The sequence below is a fragment of the Sceloporus undulatus genome, chromosome 5 (assembly GCF_019175285.1).
Source record: "Sceloporus undulatus isolate JIND9_A2432 ecotype Alabama chromosome 5, SceUnd_v1.1, whole genome shotgun sequence".
NCBI classification, from domain to species: Eukaryota; Metazoa; Chordata; class Lepidosauria; order Squamata; family Phrynosomatidae; genus Sceloporus; species Sceloporus undulatus.
The window spans coordinates 138,518,841-138,538,732 of NC_056526.1; the positions used below are offsets into that span (position 1 = coordinate 138,518,841).

Here is a 19,892-nt window from a genome sequence, read left to right on the forward strand (position 1 = left end):
GGGGTCCAGTGATTTTTTTCAACATAAGGAAAAGGTTAAGTGTACACCTACTGCTAGTAGCTGACAATCCCTTTCCCCATGTAGGGAACACATCCCTGGCATTCAGTGGTGGAGCATAATGTCTGGAGCTTTTTTGTAGTGGTAACCTTTCCCCCCAGCCAAACAAAGTTTCTTGACATTGTAGGAAGGGAGGGAAGGAGAAATTTTAATTCTGGAAGCAGTTATTAAATAGAGTAATACTTGCTCATATTTACACCTAATTTGTAGAGGAATCTTACCTAACATATTTAGCAGGTAGATTTCTGGCCTCAATTCGAATTTAATATTCAACGTTTGCTCAATTTCTCTATGTATATTTTTCCAATATAACTTTAACTTCGGGCATCTCCACCATGTGTGAATCAATGATCCTGAAACATTATGACATTTCCAAGAATTCCAACAGGCATCTGAGGCTGTATTGTAAATTTTTGCTATTTTATTGGGAGTTAGGTACCACCTATGCTCCATCTTCCAATGATTCTCTCGAAGATTTGGGGATTTCTTAAATTTCTTTGTTCTTTCTTTTGCTTAGAATCATAGAATCGTAGAGTTGGAAGAGACCACAAGGGCCATCCAGTCCAACCCCTGCCATGCAGGAAATCACAATGAAATGTTATATCCTAGATCCAATGCCCATTTAATCATCACATCCATTACTGGTTCTTTCTCTTGCTCTAAATTTATCAAAATGTTTCGCAATTTTGTGGTTTTCTGCATTTTGTCTTCTAATAAAATAATGTCCAACTCTGTTGCTTCATCTTTGAAATCTTGTGGGTTTTTTTTCTATCTTGAACCTTTCTTTTAGTTGTAAATAAAGGAACCAGTGTACTTTTGGGTCAAGTTGTTTTAGTGACTCTATCGGTGTCAGTTCATAGCTTTCCATGTCTTTCTTGTATAAGATGTCCTTGTAAATTAACCACATAAGAAATTTTACTGGTCCTTTTTTGCAGTCATTAGCCTAGAACAGAAAACAATCCCCGCATAATCTTCCTCCACTTTCTTTGTTGGTTTAGTCACACTTGATTACAAACCAGAAAAGAAGAAAGGAACCACAATAAGGGTCACTTTTCTTCCATGTTTCTAACTATGGTGTACTGAATAATTACCATAGAGGTGACAAGAATCTTCCTTGTCCTTATTCTGCATTGCAAATTGGAAAAGTTTTTGTCCCAGATTACTACTAATGTACAAAAACCATGTGTCTAAATGGTATCAATAATTAAGTATTGCTTATTTGCAATACCTTGGGTTGAAGGCAAGGATTACATGTCAATGTGGCGCGTGCGTGCGTGCATGCGCGCGCACACACACACACAGACATATATGCCTGCCTTGGGCAGCACTAGAATGAACATCAAGCAAAACTAATTACTGTAATGATCAAGGGTTCACAGAAATAAGATGGTGATAAAGGAGGCTACTCAGCAGTTTTAGACTGTGGCACAGCCTCTAACATTCCTCTCAGCAAAGCAGGAAGAAGTCTGATGAGAACTTCCCTGCCCCACCAATCAACCCATTCAGCTATTGCATCCTCTGCTCTACCTAACATGTCTGATGACCCTGGTAGACAGAAGCCAGACTTAATGTAGCATATTCCCCTTTTCCTTTATTAGATATGGGCTTTGCTTGAAACAAAATTGATTTTTGCTACATATTCACTCTGCATAACTTGTTGGTAGGGCACTGGGAAGTGGAATGAGGATATTAATTTCATCTGAGCTGCTTGTGACCTTTTCTGCCTAGATCTGGAGTCTTACAGAGATCAGTTTGTCTCTGGTACAGTTAACACTTACTAATAAGGATGTTCCCCATCATTGCAGTGTACTTCCTAGACATGCTAATGTAGGCCAGCTATTTACACAGCTGCTGCCATGTATTAACAAGCCATTCCCAGAATTTCTTCCCATGGAAAACCCAGTAAGTTGCAATGTTATTTCTCCTGCTCCTTAAAGGCAGGGTAAGATTCTCACTTTGCCAATACTTTTCTGATGCTGCAATTCTCATGACACAGACTGGAAAGTGTACCATCATGACTGCTGAAATCACCAGCATGCCATTATCTACATAAATACATATCCCTATGGACACCTAAAGAGCACTGGTTCCAGTTAACCATAATAATTCAACCAACATGAAGGTGTACCAGTTTATATCCAGCATTTATGGGAGCAAGAGCTATCTGAACACATTACTTTGCAAAAGCAATTTTATTAGCTCTATTCAGTATTTTAGACGGAATGCACATGAACACAAAAAGTACATGGGCCAGGAACACATGTGTCAGCTCTGCTCCACCTCCTCATTTCTGTCACCTGATGGCTTGCATTTAATGCAAAATTCTGAAGGGAGATTCTAATCCAATTCTGCATTCTGCATGGGCCTCTTAATTACAGTTAACTACATGTGCACAGAATTCTTCTTCACACCTTTGTGTTGAAGGTCAAAATGTTAGAGGGAAAAGGCCAGCACACACATGAACAAAGGGGCACAGCTGGCAAGTGTGGCCCTAACTACCAATAAATTTTCCTGCACTGTTTGAATTAGACACTTGTTACTCAATTTCATTGGCTTCTGATCCATTTCTAAGCTCTATTCAAAGTCACATTCATTTCCTTTAAACCATACATTCCTTAAGATCAAGATGATTAAAATATCATTTCTTTCTTCATTAACCTGACCACATACTCAGGTCACTGGTCATTCATTCTCATGAATGAAGAAGATTTTCCAGAGTGGCATCCAAACTCTTAGTTTGTGGCCATTTATGGTGTTTCAGTGTCATGTGTTCGTTATTTTAATCTCTTTTATTTTTACAAATCTTTGAGCTCGGATGATTTCTGGATGGTGGCCTCTCAAATTATCCCTATCCCATTGTTCTTTGCTGGTGTTAGATTATGTGCTTTAAAAAAAGTTATTGTAAACCAGCCTAGGCCCTACTGTAAGCAACTGAAAATCAAGGCACAAATACATCACGGTCTGTATGTCTATTTCTTGTAACAGCTCATATTAACAACATTATTTTAAAAAAAGATTTCAGTTTGTAAGAAAGCAAGTATGTTGCAAAAGTTAAATTCAGAACATTAACACCGTTTATTTTTCTCTCTGTGTAAAACAATCAAAATCTTTAGCAGCTTACCCGTGTTATGTCTCTCTCTCTCATTTGAATGCTGTGTGAGATCAATTGTCCGGTCAATCTGAAAGATTTTTAAGTCTTCATCATCTAAGGCAATATCTCCCCAAAAGACAGCTTTAAATACAAAAAGAGAGCTTAATTTAAACATATTAAAGAATAGAATCACACAAACTACTTATTTTTATCTATAGCTGTAATTAAACATCGAACTGAAAATATTTTGGCTCTCAGGTCCCCAACATGGGGCACGAACATAGGCACAAACATAGCCACAGACATATTTATTTATTTATTTCATTTATAAAAAAAACTTTTTATCCCATCCTTTATCTGAAGATATCAGAACAGCTTATAGTAAAATCAACTCAAAACAATATATTACAAAGATTTGTAAAAATTAAAAAAAATATTAAATGGTTTCACAATGTAAAAACAAACAATTTAAAACTGTTTAAAACCACACTGAATAATAAAATATATGCAGCCTGGATAAAAGCACTTTGGTCCAAAAGTTTAAAGAAAAAGCCAGGTTTTAACTTGGTGCTAAAATGATTCCAAAGTTGGCACCAACTGGGAGCCCAGGGGGAAGAAATTCCACCAGTGGGATGTGACTGCAGAAAAGGACCTCTTCTTTGTCCTCCCACAATGTATATCCCCTAATGATAGGACATGGAAGAGGACCCCATCAATAGAAGTGCTCCCTCAAGAACTGAGGTTCCAAACCATTTAAAGCTTTAAATGTTATTGCCAGCACTCTGAATTCAAAACAGAAATGTACTGACATTTCTTTAGAACAGATGTTATATCTGAATGGAATTTCAGTGAGCAGTCCAGCTGCTGCATTTTGCACTAGCTGAAGTTCCCAAGACGTTTTCAAGAGCAGCTCCATCTAGGATACATTGCAATAGTATAATCGGGATGTCACCAGTGCATGGACTTATATAGCTAAGTTCTTATGTCCAGGAACAGCTGTATCTGGTAGACCAGTCAAAGCTAACCCCAAACACTCCATGCCACCGAGTCTATCTGGGCTTCAAGTGACAGCAATGGATCTAGGAGTACTCCCAGAGTACTCATCTGCTCCTTCAGGGGCATGGCAGGGCAAGTAACCTACACAATTCTTGGATTTTTGAATCACCAATCAATAGAGCCTCTGTTTTACCAGGATTCAGCCTCAGTTTATTCACTCCCATCTAGCCAATAACAGGATTGCTCCAGCAATGCTTCAGCACCTCCATGGCCCCAGCCAACTGTGATGACAAGGTGAAATAGATGTGAGCGTCATCAACATAGTGATGGTACTGCAACTCCAAGACTACTAATAACCTTTTCCAGTGACCTTCTCTAAATGTTGAACACAGAGAGTCACAAGACTGAACGCTGTGGCACTCACAGCACAATGGCTGTGAGGCTGAGTAGAAGCCCCTGCATACCACTGTAAAAACTCAATCTGCCAGAGCCAGTCCAGTAAGATATCATGATCAATGGTATCAATAGTCGCTGGGTGATCCAGGATCAAGGTAGCACTCCCCATGTATTTTTCCCAAAGTAGGCAGTCAGCGTACCTAGCCTGTCTTGGTACTGTACCCTGGCCCAAGATCATATTGAACTGGCTCCAGATAATTTGTTTCCTTCATGAACATCTGAAGCTATCCAGCCACTACATACACTCCTCATAATATTCCCCAATATTCCTGGCCCTCTTGACTGTCAAAAGATTTTATTTAAAATACATATGTTGGGTGGGTCACATATAGTTTGACATATGGTATGGCATTTGGAGCTCAGACTCCACTTCTGCCATGTACTTAATTTCTTGGCCAAGTCACTTTCCTCTAAAATTCATCCAGAGTTTGGAGATGGATGAAATCTCCAAGAATCTTCAACCCAGCATCATCACTGTCAATACAGACTGGGGAGGAAGGTACTTCTAAAACCAGAGTATGTCAAGTTATAGAGTCAAATTAATGTTTATTGTACTAGCCAAAGGCCATGACAGTTATAGTACTACTATTCTACTTTAACTGCCATCTAGTGGAATCCTGGGATTTTCAGTTTAGGGAAGAGCATTTAGAATTCTCAACCAGAGTGCTCCAGTGCCTCACCAAATTACAAACTCCAGAATTTCATGAAACCATGGAAATTAAACTGGAATAACAGTACTATAAAATCTTGCCAAAAAGATACTGAAATAGGGTTGCCAAAAGCTGAAAATGGCTTGAAGACACATAACTCATGCAAAGGTGTTATAACTGTGTACTGTAAATTGGCCCCTCGTTTCATCAGTTTGCAGTTTGTAAACAGGCGTTAGAGCAGAAAAGCTTGGATCTAAAAGAGATCCTTTGTATTTTGTAACTCAGGCTTCACCTCTGCCCTGTACTTATTTTGTTGGTCAAGATAGCTTTCTTTTAGCCTCATCAGTTTGCCTACGAATGGGTGTTTTGTGAGTGGCTACACTGCAAGGCCAGCCATTTATTTATTTTTGAGTGGACAAACCTACTTTTGTGACATTTATTGTGTGAGAGTGACCATGACACTTTCTGATGGAGTAATTGGGTCTTTAACAACAGAAAAATATTTTTAATGAAAGATGCTATGGAATGACATATATTCCATGGGAGAGCCATAGACTGCTGAATAAGAAGCACATGGCATGAGGCAAAGTTACAGCAAGGTTATATCATGCTATGTGGCATTGTGGGATGACTCAGAATCACCCTCCTATATAAGTGGACCGAGAGACTGGTTGCATGTAGGCTAGTTGGGTTAGTCTGGAGAGTTGGAGAGTTGTTTGGAGAAGACGTCGGAATAATTGATTGTAAGGTGACGGAGAGGAGTGTGTATATATATTGTATTATACTGTACACATGCCAAATGAAGATAAAGCCCCCAGAACTTTGGATGAATCAGCTATGTCTGTGTTTATTTTGAGTATGAAATGTGGTCAGTACATTGCCAATACCAATTGCTGGGTATTTTTGTTTTTTAAACTCTGCTATGATAATGTTTTGGTTGTATCTAGATAGACTTGTCCCCAGACTGTGCTGGTAGTTGGCTTTTCCTTCGCCAACACTTTCTTATTTTTTCTCACCTAGAAATTGAATCCAAACCTTCAGTATATTTCTTCTCTGCTTATTATTTTACAATTTTGTTGCTCATTAAAATGCACACACATATTACATCAATTAAGAAAATCTTGTCCTGTCTTTCTAATCAACTTTGTAATGTTTTGTTCTTACAGTGTGTGAGGCTAATACATTATATTCCACAATATATTTTCACGATAGATAAAATCTTTTGGACAAGTGTTTTAAACATACTGTACTGTTTAAACATGGAGCAGCTCTGCCTTGTTAGACCATATCAATCTGTCAGCAGAAGAGATGTTTACTAAAGGCATATCAGTAAAAGCTTCACTCCAATAAATTTTATGTATCTGTAAGTTCTATCAAACATGTTGAAGCTTAGTTCCAAATAAACATGAAAATAAGTGTGCTTTAATTGAGTTTTAGTTGTGGCACAACCTCCACACATGAACAAAGTGTGAAAGAAACTACTTTGAGGTAGCACATTAAGGTAAGGAAGAAACTCAAGATGAGCAAACCTAACACAGTAATAGTTTAAGTACCGTATGTTCCTTCTAGTCCAGAAGACTTTCATTGAATCCAGAGAAAACTGATGTGTTAAGAATGTGTCTATGTATTTGTCATTTCTGTGATCCAGTGATGTGAACCTTCACACGTTATTGGACTGCAACTCAAATCAAGCCTAGCTGGCATGCCCAATCATGAGAGTCAATGGAAGCTGCAGTCCAATCACATATGCAGATCCACATGTTCAATCAAATCGATTGCAGCTAAGCAAATAGCAAAAAATCTTTCCCTTTCCTAAATTAAAGAAGTCAGCAGGTTTACCGTATCAACGGACATCAATCTGCAAGCCAAGACCCTTGTTCAGAAATAATCCAGAATGCTTAATCTATAATTTCTACAATATTTGGATTATGAGTGACTTTTAAAAAAGGTTTTAATGAATTTTCACAGCCAAATGTTTTTCTGATCCAAGAATTTTCATATATATGTAAACAGTTACCATCTGTTAACAATACCAATTTTCAAATAATTAATGAATAACTAGCTAGTTTTTATCCCATACTTTCCCCCAACACCATACTTGATACTTCCTGTTCACCTAATGCCTGAAACACATGGGCCCAAAGTACTAGCTTTGGGCCACATTGGGGGTGTGGCATTTAGATGACACACACTCTGAATGTGGCTGGAAGCTGTGCTCATGCTACACCAACCTAGAAGAACTGGGCAAAGAAGCAGCTGATAGAATCTGCCTCTTTGAGCAGCCTGGTTCAGAACCGCAGCAGCAGCCCAGATCAGGACCGGGCACATGTGGTTGCCATGGTCCCGGTACTGGAGCAGCACAAGTATCTCTTCTTCCCTTTTTGGGTAAGATGGTCGAGAGGGTGGTTGCAAACCAGCTCCAAGCAGTCTTGGATGACACCGATTATCTCGATCCATTTCAAACTGACTTCAGGTCGGGATACGGAGTGGAGACTGCCCTGGTCGCCTTGGTCGATGATCTCCGTCTGTGCATTGACAGGGGAAGTGTGGCCCTGTTGGTGCTCTTGGACATCTCAGCAGCCTTCAATACCATAGACCATGGTATCCTTCTGGAACGCCTGAGAGAGTTGGGAATTGCTGGCTCTGCTTTGCAGTGGCTACGTTCCTACCTCTCGGGCAGATTCCAGATGGTGATGCTGAGGGACAGCTGCTCCTCTATGAGAGAGCTGACATCTGACGTCCCTCAGGGCGCCATTCTGCCCCCCATGCTGTGTAACATTTACATGTGAGGGAAGACGAAGTAAAGAAATAAGAATCATAGAATCAAGGAATTGGAAGAGATCACAAGATCATCTATGCCAACCCTTGCCATGCAAAAATACACAAAGCCCCCCTGAAAAATACCCATCCAATCTCTATTTTAAGACTTCAAAACTTAGCTAATGGAAATACCATACTTTTAATTTAGCTAACACTTGCAGTTCAAGGGTATTATCCATCACAATTTGAGATGGAAAGTTTTAAAAAACCTGAATATTCTGCAACAGTTAAAAACAGTAAAAAAAAAAAGTAAGAGATCAGAAAATACTGACTGGAAGGTGAAACAATTATATAGCAATTTTACTATTTTTGATTGTAGTAAGTTTAAAATTAGGAGATCAAGCACATGCCCAGTCTTGTCAGCTCCCCAGCGAGAGTGAATTGCTTGTTTTCTTAAATCTGTAGGGAAAGCACAAGAATGCATACGCTGCAGGAGTACTGAGATGTAAAGAAAGTATTTCATTTCCCTCCACCACATTTCTATAGTTAAAAAGAAAGTAATTCAAATTTAATCTTCCACAAATTTAATATTGTACATAAAACACAGCATTCCAACTATGTAGTGTCATACACCTGCTCTGAACTTTACAGCTATTCCAACAAGAAGAATTTACTTTACTGTTCATATCATTTAAAAACACATATGACACACATTTTCTCTATGGCCAGAATCTGCATATTCTTCTAGATATTACTAGGGGATGGGGGTGTAATGTATATTAACAGTCTCTCCCCTCTTGAATGGTGCACTCCTAAAGCTCATAAGAGGTTGGTAACCACTCCTCTGGATAATTATTGCTAGCCCAGCTATATACCATTCATGGCTTCAAAAAGATTGCTTAGATAGACCGCAAAACATATTCCAGCTACCTCTGTTAGGCATGCAGCAAAATACAATAAAATCCAAAATCCACAAGACAATGATACTTTTATTGGGGCAACTAAAAAAGCACAAAATACACCATGCAAGCTTTCATAGCTCCAATGGATTCTTCATCAAGCAAAGGTGATAAAGTCATACATGTTAGAGTCACAGGTCTACATTTTGTCTTAAGATGTTCTTCTGCTGTCAGTTAACATGTGATGGCTATCAATGCAGGCAGAGGCCACTCCTCTCAGATGGACCACTACTCCCAGAATCACCCAAGCACCATATCTCCTTTTCCAAACTCCACAGTATATTGCTGAATATTTCAGAGGGGTTATTGAAATGACATAGTCATTTTTATTATTTTATTTAATATATTCAGAGCAAGAAATAGATCTCTAAATTTAAAATGTTCTAATTCAATTGCCTGGAGAATGTTCTCCATCTACTATTTTCTTTTCTTTTTTTTAATTCCTGTATAGGAGTGGGGGAATGATTTCTGTTTACATGACAGCAGTTCTATCAAAAATATTATGTGATTATGCTGAAGGGGTGATTTTCCATTATGTACATTAAGCATCTCACCAACACAGCAAAAGAGGGGAGCAATGCCCAAAACAAGAGTGAATATTTCTCAGTTTCCAATTAATATTCCTCAGTTTCTATAAGAAAATTGAGAGGAATGAGGCCATAAGTGGAGCCATTTTCCTGGCTGAATTTTATCTCATAACTCCTCTACATATGCATGTATTCACACACACACACACACACACCAACAACAACAAGAAGAACAACAACAAAATAGAGATATTACAAAGAATGGAATTACCTGAGACTATATTGAAGTAATAAGACAGAGTAACAAGAATTTTTGTAAAAAAACAAAACAAAAAATAGAGTTTACTCTTATTAAAATCTGCCAACAAATATAGACAACAAAACAATGGGCCACAGACTGAAAACAATAAATATACATTGCAATCCCCATGAAGGAGAACAAATGGAATGTAGCAACTACAAGGCTACTGCATTAACTACCTATGCAGGCAAAACGATGCTCAAAATTCCACAATGGAAAGAAAAATGTCAGATTTCCAAACTAGGTTCAGAAAAGGAAGAAGCACTAATGATCATATTGCAAACATGTGTTAGATAATGGAACATAAAAAAGAATTTCAAAAGAAATTCTCACTGTCAGTACATTTCTGTTTTGAATTCAGATTGCTGGCAATAACATTTAAAGCTTTAAATGGTTTGGAACCTCAATTCTTGAGGGAGCACTTCTATTGATGGGGTCCTCTTCCATGTCCTATCATTAGGGGATATACATTGTGGGAGGACAAAGAAGAGGTCCTTTTCTGCAGTCACATCCCACTGGTGGAATTTCCTCTTCCTGGGCTCCCAGTTGGTGCCAACTTTGGAATCATTTTAGCACCAAGTTAAAACCTGGCTTTTTCTTTAAACTTTTGTACCAAAGTGCTTTATCCAGGCTGCATATATTTAATTATTCAGTGTGGTTTTAAACAGTTTTAAATTGTTTGTTTTTACATTGTGAAACCATTTAATATATATTTTTTTAATTTTTACAAATCTTTGTAATTTATTGTTTTAAGTTGATTGAAGCATGTGTAGTAACTTTGATTGCATAGATATTGAAAAGCTATGGGTCACTCTTCAAGAAATGGGGGTACAACAACATTTCATTGGACTGATGTATAACCTGAAATCAGGACAAGAGGATACTGCCAGGGCAGAATATGAAGAAAATGAATGTTTCCAATTGACAAAGAAATCAGGCAAGGCTCCATTTTATCACATTTTTTTTGTTGTATGCCAAAAACATCATACATAAAGCAGGATTAGATTTGGGAGGAGGAGTAAGTGAAAATTGGGAGGAAGGATAACCAGTGATCTAAGATACACAGATGACACCACACTACTAACAGAAAATACCAAAGATTTGGAATGATTATTGAAAAAAATCAAGGAAGAGAGTGCAAAGGCAGATTTACTGCTGAACATTAAGAAAACAAAACAAAAATAATAACTACAGAGGATTTAGATAGATTTAAAGTGCATGATGGACATCGAAATAGTTCAAGATTTTTCATACCTTGGCTCAATCATTAAGCAGAGAGGAGACTGCAGTCATGAAATCAGTAGATTAGGACTTGTAAGAGCAACTATCAAGGAACTAAACAAGATCCTGAAATGTAGATATATATATCGCTGAATACTAAAATTTGGATAATACAGGCCAACATATTTTCAATCTCTATGTATGAGTGTGAAAGCTGGACAGTGAAGAAAGCGGATAGGAAGGAAAACAACTCATTTGAGATGTGGTGCTAGAGAAGAGTTCTGTCCCATGAACTACTAAAAAGATAAACAGGTCCTAGAGCCAGTGTGGCACAGTGGTTTGAGTGTTGGACTGTGCGTCTGGAGACCACACTGGTTGACCTTGGGCAAGTCACATTCTGAAAGCTTCAGGGGAAGGCAATGGCAAACATCCTCTGAACAAATCCTGCCGGGAATCCCCCATGATAGGTTCAACTTAGGATCACCATAAATTGGAAACGAATTCAAAGCCCACAACACACACACTCGCACATATGCGCACACACACACACACACACAGAGAGAGAGAGAGAGAGAGAAACACACAGAGAGAGCAAATCAAGCCAGAACTCTCCTTAGAAGCCAGGATGACTAAACTGAGATTGTTGTATTTTGCCCATATGATGAGAAGACAGAGCTCACCAGAAAAAACAATAATGCTTGGTAGTGTGGAGGGCAGTAGGAAGAGAGGAAGACCACACTCTAAATGGACAGCCCCAGTCAAAAAAGACATCACTGTGACTCCTCAGTATCTAAGCAAGACTGCTGAAGATAGGGTAACTTGGAGGTCTCCCATTAATGAGGTCAACATGGGTTGAAGATGACTTGAAGGTAGTTAACAACAACAACAACAACAACAGCAACAACAAATAAAGTTATGACACATAAAAGATTTAAGTTCATTCTGACAACTTGTAAACCAGAGTTAAGGTACCAGCTATTTTGCTCTGTAGCACAGAGGAAGCTGACACAACACATCAAGCTCAGATGATAGTGGCATGTGAAAAAATAATGTGGGAGGGATTATATTCTCTATCTTGGAGTATCAACTAAAATACTTTAAAGAACACATAAATAAAAAGTAAACATTTGGAATACCATGTTCTGTTTTCCCCCCTCTCTCTTTCCTGGTAATGTCTAATAGTTGAACAACATGTGTTGTGTGGTATCATCGCTTTGTGAGCTTCCCATTCCTGCAATCAGTAGCCACTACGTATGGGTGAAGAAATGCGTAATACAGTACACAGGTGCAACTTCATTTATTTTAGTTTTCTACATACTGCATGAAAAAAAGAAAGTGAGACTTTATGCAGCTACTTTCCATGACAAACCCCTGCTCAGGTTTTAGCCTGAGACTGTAATATCTGAGTAATATCTGTAATTGATAGTACTTTGTACAGTTTGATGTGCTTTTACTACTGCTTCTATGACTGGAAAGAGTTTTAAAAAAACATTATCAATAAGCTTCCTCTTCTAAGAAAGCAAATTAATTTGTTCAGTTCTTGATTGAGTGCTGATAAGAAATCCATGATATTCTAAAATCCCGATGCAGAATAAGGTTATTAATCTCAAAAAGCAACACAGTAATCTACAGTCAATAACTAGCTACCAAGGACAGCTCTATATGTACAGTATTGTTTAAATATTTCACTGATGTTAGTTTGGATGCTGAACAGACCAACAAAGCTTTCCAAACAATTGTTATATTTTAAAATGTCACAACTACAGTATAAGAAGGGGAGAACCATGTTTAACTATTAAAATTTCCAATTTAACTATCAATACAGGCGAGGATTCTGTAGGTGACCATGCATGATATAACCCCTAATTACAAAGACATAGGTTTGAATCCTTGCTCAGTTATACAAACTTACTTAGTAATATTGGGCAAGTCACACTATTGAAGCCTCAGAGGAATGTAATAGCAAATCCCTTCTGAACAAATCTTGTGAAGAAGGCTCCATAACAGGTTCTGAACTGTGAAAGGAACTATCCAAACTTCCTTGTGCCAGTAACCAAGCAGTTGAGTCAGGGGTTGGGGGAAAGGGTACAAGGAAGAACTCCCAAGCTGTTGTTGCACAGCTGGAGAGAAAGTAGGGACAAAGGAGCAGCTTCCACCATGCAGAAATAATGATTTAAATACACTATTGGAGAATTATACTCTGTCATTATGTATGCGAAAGAGGTGATTCCTTTCTCAATCTGATATTAAAACCTTCTTTCCTCATCCTCCACCTCTGGATCTCCCTCCCCACCAAAAGTAAAGGTAAAGGTAGTCCCTTGACATGAATGTCTAGTTGTAACTGATTGTAGGGAGAAGTGCTCATCTCCGTTACTAAGCTGAAGAGTCAGCATTGTCTGAGGACTACTCTGATGCTCATGTGGCCAATATGACTAGACTGAACACTGTTATCTTCCCACCAAAATGGTACCTATCTATCTCCTTGCATTAGAATCCTTCAGAACTGCTAGGACGGCAGAAGCTGAGACTAGTGACAGGAGCTCACCCCATCATGCAGCAATCAGGATTCGAGCTGCCAACTTTCTGATCTTCTGATCATCAGAATTGGCATCTTAACTACTAAGCCACCACATCCCTTATATATTCTCCCCAAATACCCCATTTAACACCACTTCTTTCCCTTCCCAATCCGATGTTAAAACCTTCTCCTCCATCTCCAGGGAGTCAGGAGAGATCTAAAGAAGAAGGAGAGAAGGAAGTGGTGTTTTCCCCTTTAGAGTTTTACCCTCAAATTATCCATGGGTCATATTAAAATCCATGATTTTGGCCCCCAAACCTGCCCTCAACTTATGCATGAAGTCGACACAAGTATATATGGCACATTCTAGTGCCTAGATTAAGGATGACACTATACTTTACAAAGAACACAAGGCCAGCACCGATGCTGGCAGCTGTGTTGTGCGCCTCATATCAGTGTTCCCCACAACATGAAAAAAAATTATTCCAACTTTCTCATCTTTCTCTTCTCCCCTTTTGCTGCTGTATGTACTTCAAATCTCTGCCTGCATATCTGCTTTTCTCTGCAAAGCTTCCTGATGCCTGCTGGCTAGACAGGGACTGCAACATATTATGTTTTAACTCTCCAGGCCTTGCTCTAAACTTGTGGGATGACAGTTAGTTATCAGGAATATGGGCAGAAGGTTTTCTTTGTACTCTAAACAGATCATTGTTTCCAGATTCCTTCCTGAATCTGGAAGTTCAGCAAAACTCAGGGCCAAAGTCGATGGCCCAGAAGGAGTGGCTTCTGGCTGCTCAAGCCCAGATCGCACCATGACCATGGTGACCACATGGACTGCTTCCAAAGCGGCCTGCCGCTGCTGCAGTCCCAAGTGGGCTACTGGCAGGAACAAATTAAATCCACTCTTTTTCGGTCAGCTTTTCCCAGCTTGGCACAGCCTTGGAGCAGCTTCTGGCCACTTTGGGGGCATGCACTGTAAACACCACAGACCCAAGGCGGCCAGAAGGCAGTTTATTTGGCCTGTGTCTTTGGGGCCAAAGGCTCCCATATCTAGCACTTCTGATACCATGTCATTACAGTGGGATTAAGGAACAGAAAATAGGCGAGGAAGAATAGAAAATTAGAAAATAATACACCCTGATAGCAACTGGATCAATCACTTTCCATTTCCAGAAAAGATGTATTGCAACTCCTATCTCCCAGATGCTGTAAGGGAGTGCTTAACCTATTTCACAACAGTAATTACACATGCTAGAATCCCAGTAAGGTTTTCATCATGATATTTTCTTTTCTTTTTTTATAGAGGAAACTGTAAAGTATGTAGTTAGAAAAACTCAGGTTAGCTTCAGATGTTTTGAAACGTATACATGAGCACACTACTGTCTATGAGGACAATGACAATATTATTTTCTTTTTTAAAAAAGCAATTAAAATAAAACCACATATATCCACCAATATGGAACCTTGCTCTAGCTGAATGGCAGTGAATGGCAATGGCAGAAGGAATTGTTGGCTGATATACGGCATATGAGGCATTACTTTTTACATGTTGGGTTTGAAATTAAGATTCAAATCATGCTTCAAACTAGCTTTGTTTCAGTTCCTCTGCAATGGAAATATAAAATTTACATTTGCAGAATGAAGAGGCTCAAGGGTAATTTAGGTCTACTATAGGTGTACTTTAATAAGAACTGTAGAAGAAGTAATGATGTGAACAAAGCATGGATTCTCTTCAGGAATTTAACACACAAACCTACCCACCTCACCCACATGATCAGGTTTTCTCAAACAGAAAATGGTTTTGAAGAGGAAAGGTTCCTGTTTATTTGGAGATCTTGTACAAAAGCAAGTTTGTTGATTTTCTAGGGGTTCCTGTCCACATGAAGAGCCTCCGCCTGAACAAAACTCTCTCCTCTTCAGATATGTTGCTTTTTACATGAGGAAAGTTGTGACAGAAAGGGTAGGCTAGGAGCTCCCATGCTCCTATGTTGAACAAATTATGCTAAGTAACATTTGAACAGGGCTACAGTTAGTAGGCACAGTAACAATATCTTTATAATCAGCTTTTAAGCCTTTTTTAAATATATTTTTTGATTAAGTTCATACCACCATATAATACTGAGAGCATGATACTAACAGGGCCAGATAGATAAGAGGAATCCATGGGGTGATGCAGGTGAGAAATAAACATCACCATCATCATTATAATCATAATCATTATTAAATGACAGTCAGAAATAAATGGCTAGCTAATAAGATAAGGGGGAAGGGCTTCAACAGAAAAGACATCTAAATAAATAATACAGGCTGAAATGTTATGACTCAAATTTCTTCACCCTGAGATTTCCATACATAAAAGGTTTCATATGCTGAAAGTTATGAGCAATAAATCTAGCAGCTCACTAAATAAAGTTAAGAGACTTATCTCGTGCCAACATCCAAGGTAAAATAGCTTTTTCTTAAACAAAAATATCTACAACCTACAGCTTATGGATGCTCTAAATCAAAGCTCCTTTGTCCTCACATCTTTCATCTGTAGTTGGGGGGGGGGGGGCATGATATCACTTTACAAGATTATTGGAAGAATGACTGGGATGATGTCTATGAAGCACTCTCAACACTTGGGACAGTGCCTATATAAAAGTTAAGCATTATTGTTTTGCACAAGCATTCACCATCATCCTCTTTGATTTTTCCACATTTTGTTGTGCTACAAACTGAGATTGAAATGAATTTAGTTAAATAATAATAAATAATAAAATCTTTATTTATATCCCGCCCTTCCAAAAAGATCAGGGCGGCTTACAATATGCAACAAGTGCAAACAAATACAGGTTAAAAACATAAAACATCAGTAATACACAATCTAAAAACAATAACAAAGGCCCCGTTAGCCCATCCTCATGGCCACGGAAGAGGAGGGAGGCCCACAGGATATTTAATCGGGGAATGCCTGCTTGAATAGGAAGGTTTTGAGATCCTTCCTAAATTGGGCCAGGGTGGTGGATGAGCGGAGCTCCGTGGGCAGCGTGTTCCAAAGGGCTGGGGCAGCTGTGGAAAAGGCCCTTCTAGAGGTAGAAGCTAACCTAGCCCCAGGCACCTTCAGCAGTTGCTGCCCAGATGTTCTGAGGGTGCGAGGCGGATTGTACGGGGAGAGGCGGTCCTTTAGGAATCCTGGACCCAAGCCATTTAGGGCTTTATAGGTAATAACCAACGCCTTATATTGAGCTCGGAAGCGAATGGGCAGCCAGTGGAGATCTTTAAGCACAGGTGTTATGTGGCTAGTCCTGGATACGCCAGTGACCAGCCGGGCTGCCATATTCTGTACCATTTGGAGCTTCCGAGTTTGGTATAAGGGTTGCCCCATGTAGAGTACATTGCAGAAGTCCAATCTCGAAGTTACCAGAGCATGTACAACAGTTTCTAGGTCCCTCCGGTCCAGGTATGGGCGCAGCTGGCGAATCAGCCGAAGCTGGTAACAAGTGCTCTTGACCGTCGCATTCACCTGAGCAGTCAGGTGGAGCGACGAGTCAAGAAGCACCCCCAGACTGCGCACGGAGTCCTTCACAGGGAGCGTGACCCCGTTCAGGACAGGTGGAACCACCGCCATTCCTGGACCGGGGGAACCTATCACTAGTACCTCCGTTTTCTCTGGATTTAGCTTGAGTCGGTTTTCCCTCATCCAGCCCATTACTGACTCCAGACAGGCCACGAGAGGAGAGACGCCATCCCTAGTCACTGCATCAGTCGGAGACATAGAGAAAATGATTTGGGTGTCATCAGCGTACTGATAACCCCGCGCCCCATGTCTCCGGATGATCTCTCCCAGCGGTTTCATGTAAATGTTAAATAGCATGGGAGACAGAATGGCTCCTTGAGGGACCCCGGTTTTAAGGGCCCGCTCGCTGGAGCACACGTCTCCCAGCTGCACCATCTGGGACCTCCCAGAGAGGTAGGAACGGAACCACTGGAGCGCAGTGCCCCCAATTCCCACCTCAGCCAGGCGCCCCAGAAGGATACCATGGTCTATGGTATCGAAAGCCGCTGAGATGTCCAAGAGCACCAACAGGGACACGTTTCCCCCGTCGACGCTCAGACGGAGATCATCGACCAAGGCGACCATGGCCGTCTCAACCCCGTGACCCGCCCGGAAGCCAGTTTGAAATGGGTCCAGATAATCAGTTTCATCCAAGACCGTCTGAAGCTGGATCGCAACCGCCCTCTCGATCACCTTTCCCAAAAATGGCAGCAGCGAGACTGGCCGATAATTATTATGTACCAGGGGGTCGAGGGAGGGCTTCTTTAGGATCGGTTTTACAATGGCCAATTTTAGATCCGATGGAAATCGCCCATCCCTCAAGGAGGTGTTAATTATCCGGTGTAACAAGGACGTTACCACCGGTCCCCCCTGGGCCGCTAACCAAGAGGGGCAGGGATCAAGAGAGCAGGTTGTTTTCCGAACACTTCCGAGGATCTTGTCCACATCCTCGGTACTCACCAACTCAAACTGATCCAGTATAACATAGTCCGCGGAGGCTCTGGACACTTCTACCCTAGGTTCTGCCATAATGTCGGCGTTCAGACCTTCGCTTATACGAGAAGTTTTATCCACGAAAAAGTCATTAAACAAGTCACAGCAGGCCTTAGAAGGTTCAAGGATCTGGTTCAGGGCAGGAGGGAGCTGAGTTAGCTCCCTGACCACCCTGAACAACTCTGCCGGACGTGACTCTGCGGACGCAATACGAGCACCATAGAACGAATTCTTTGTTGCTCGTATTGCCTCTCCGTAGTCCTTTAACAGTCGGTCTAGGAGAGTCTTGTCGTCTAAGCAAAGGTGTTTCCGCCAACGGTACTCTAGCCGTCGCAGAGCCCGCTTCCTCGCCCGGAGATCTTCCGTATACCAGGGCCTGAGAGGACGCTTGGGAGCGATTCTGTGTATAGCCCCAGAAAGACCGGTATTCCAAATACCGGTAAGGGCGTCAACAGAGTCGCCGTCATCTCCAACCGTGAGCCCCTCTAAGGCTTCCTGGAACCTCTCAGGTTCCATCAGCCTTCGAGGGTGGACCATCCTAACTGGTCCACCACCCCCGGGAGGGATCTGGGTAGAAGCCTTGATTTTCACCTCTACCAGGAAATGATCCGTCCATGACAAGGGGGAAATATTAGCAATTTCCACCCACGGATTTTCTGCATCCGAACAGAAGACCAAATCGAGCGTATTACCCGCGCAATGCGTAGGACCCTGTATCAGCTGGGACAGGCCCATGGCTGCCATGGTCTCCATGAATTCCCGAGCCGCACCGGATGGAACATGGCTGGCCGTGAGGGAGATGTTGAAGTCACCCAGGACAAGAAGCCTGGGCGTCTCCAACATCAGCTCAGCGACCAGCTGTGTCAGCTCGTTAAGGGAGTCCGCTAATGCACGGGGTGGCCGATACACCAACAGAATCCCCAGACTGTCCCTAGCCTTTAGGGTCAGGTAAATACACTCGATAGAGGAGGTCTGTCGGATGTGGTTCCTGGTGAGGGACACGGTGTTCCTATGTACCAAGGCCACACACCCCCCCCCCCCGCCCACCTAACCTGCGCTGGTCCTTCACCGAGAACCCAGCAGGTAGGGCCTGAGCCCACACAGCATCCCCTTCAGGCCCCAGCCAGGTCTCGGTAATGCAAGCCAGGTCACACTTAGAGTCCTCCAGGAGATCCTGGAGGATGTGGGCTTTGTTGTTAATAGACCTGGCATTGCACAGGAGCAGCGACAGGGTTTGTGGCACGGCTGGAGAGACCCTCAGGTCCTTTAGGTTAGGAGGGGGACAGGAAGGCGGGATAGATATGATGCATCTATCTCGCCTTCCCCTGGAACGCAAGTCCCGTCTCCCACCGCCATACCTCCCCCTGCCCCACACAACCTCAATTGGAGCCCCGCCCTCCAAGATGTCATCCCCAGCCCAGGCATCCCCCACATCCCTAACCTCCCCCCAACCCTCTATGGCGACTGATGGAGCAGAGGACAGCCACTGCAGGCATCCTCATGCTCCCCAGGCTAACCCAAGCCTCCCACGCCCTGATGGGAGCTGCGCAACTGCGCAGCTCCACAACTGCGATGTTCCCCCAAGTCCGTGGGCGGCACTCCCGGGGCGGTGCGCAGATGCGCACCTCCGAAACCCCGGGAGGAGGCCGCCCGGCAAAGGGGTGCAGTCCTGGAGTCAGCGGCGGCGGCGGCAGCGGTGTCCCGGCGTGGAGGCTGCAGGGGGCGTGGGGAGGAGAAGCTGCTCTCACCAGCTCCTCCCTCCCTCAGAGGCGCCGTTTGGGGGCAAGGCAAAGTCCTCCCCACAGCTGGAAGCTCTCCTGCCCAG

At 41.7% G+C, this 19,892-nt stretch overlaps 1 protein-coding gene across 1 annotated transcript in view; it reads right to left on the minus strand.

The window, feature by feature from the left end:
• Positions 1 to 19,892, minus strand: part of TLL1 (tolloid like 1) — a 155,930-nt gene that overhangs the window by 70,252 nt on the left and 65,786 nt on the right. Inside the window, 1 exon segment of the mRNA XM_042467856.1 lies at positions 3,179 to 3,289. Within this exon segment, the coding sequence (XP_042323790.1) occupies positions 3,179 to 3,289 (111 nt within the window).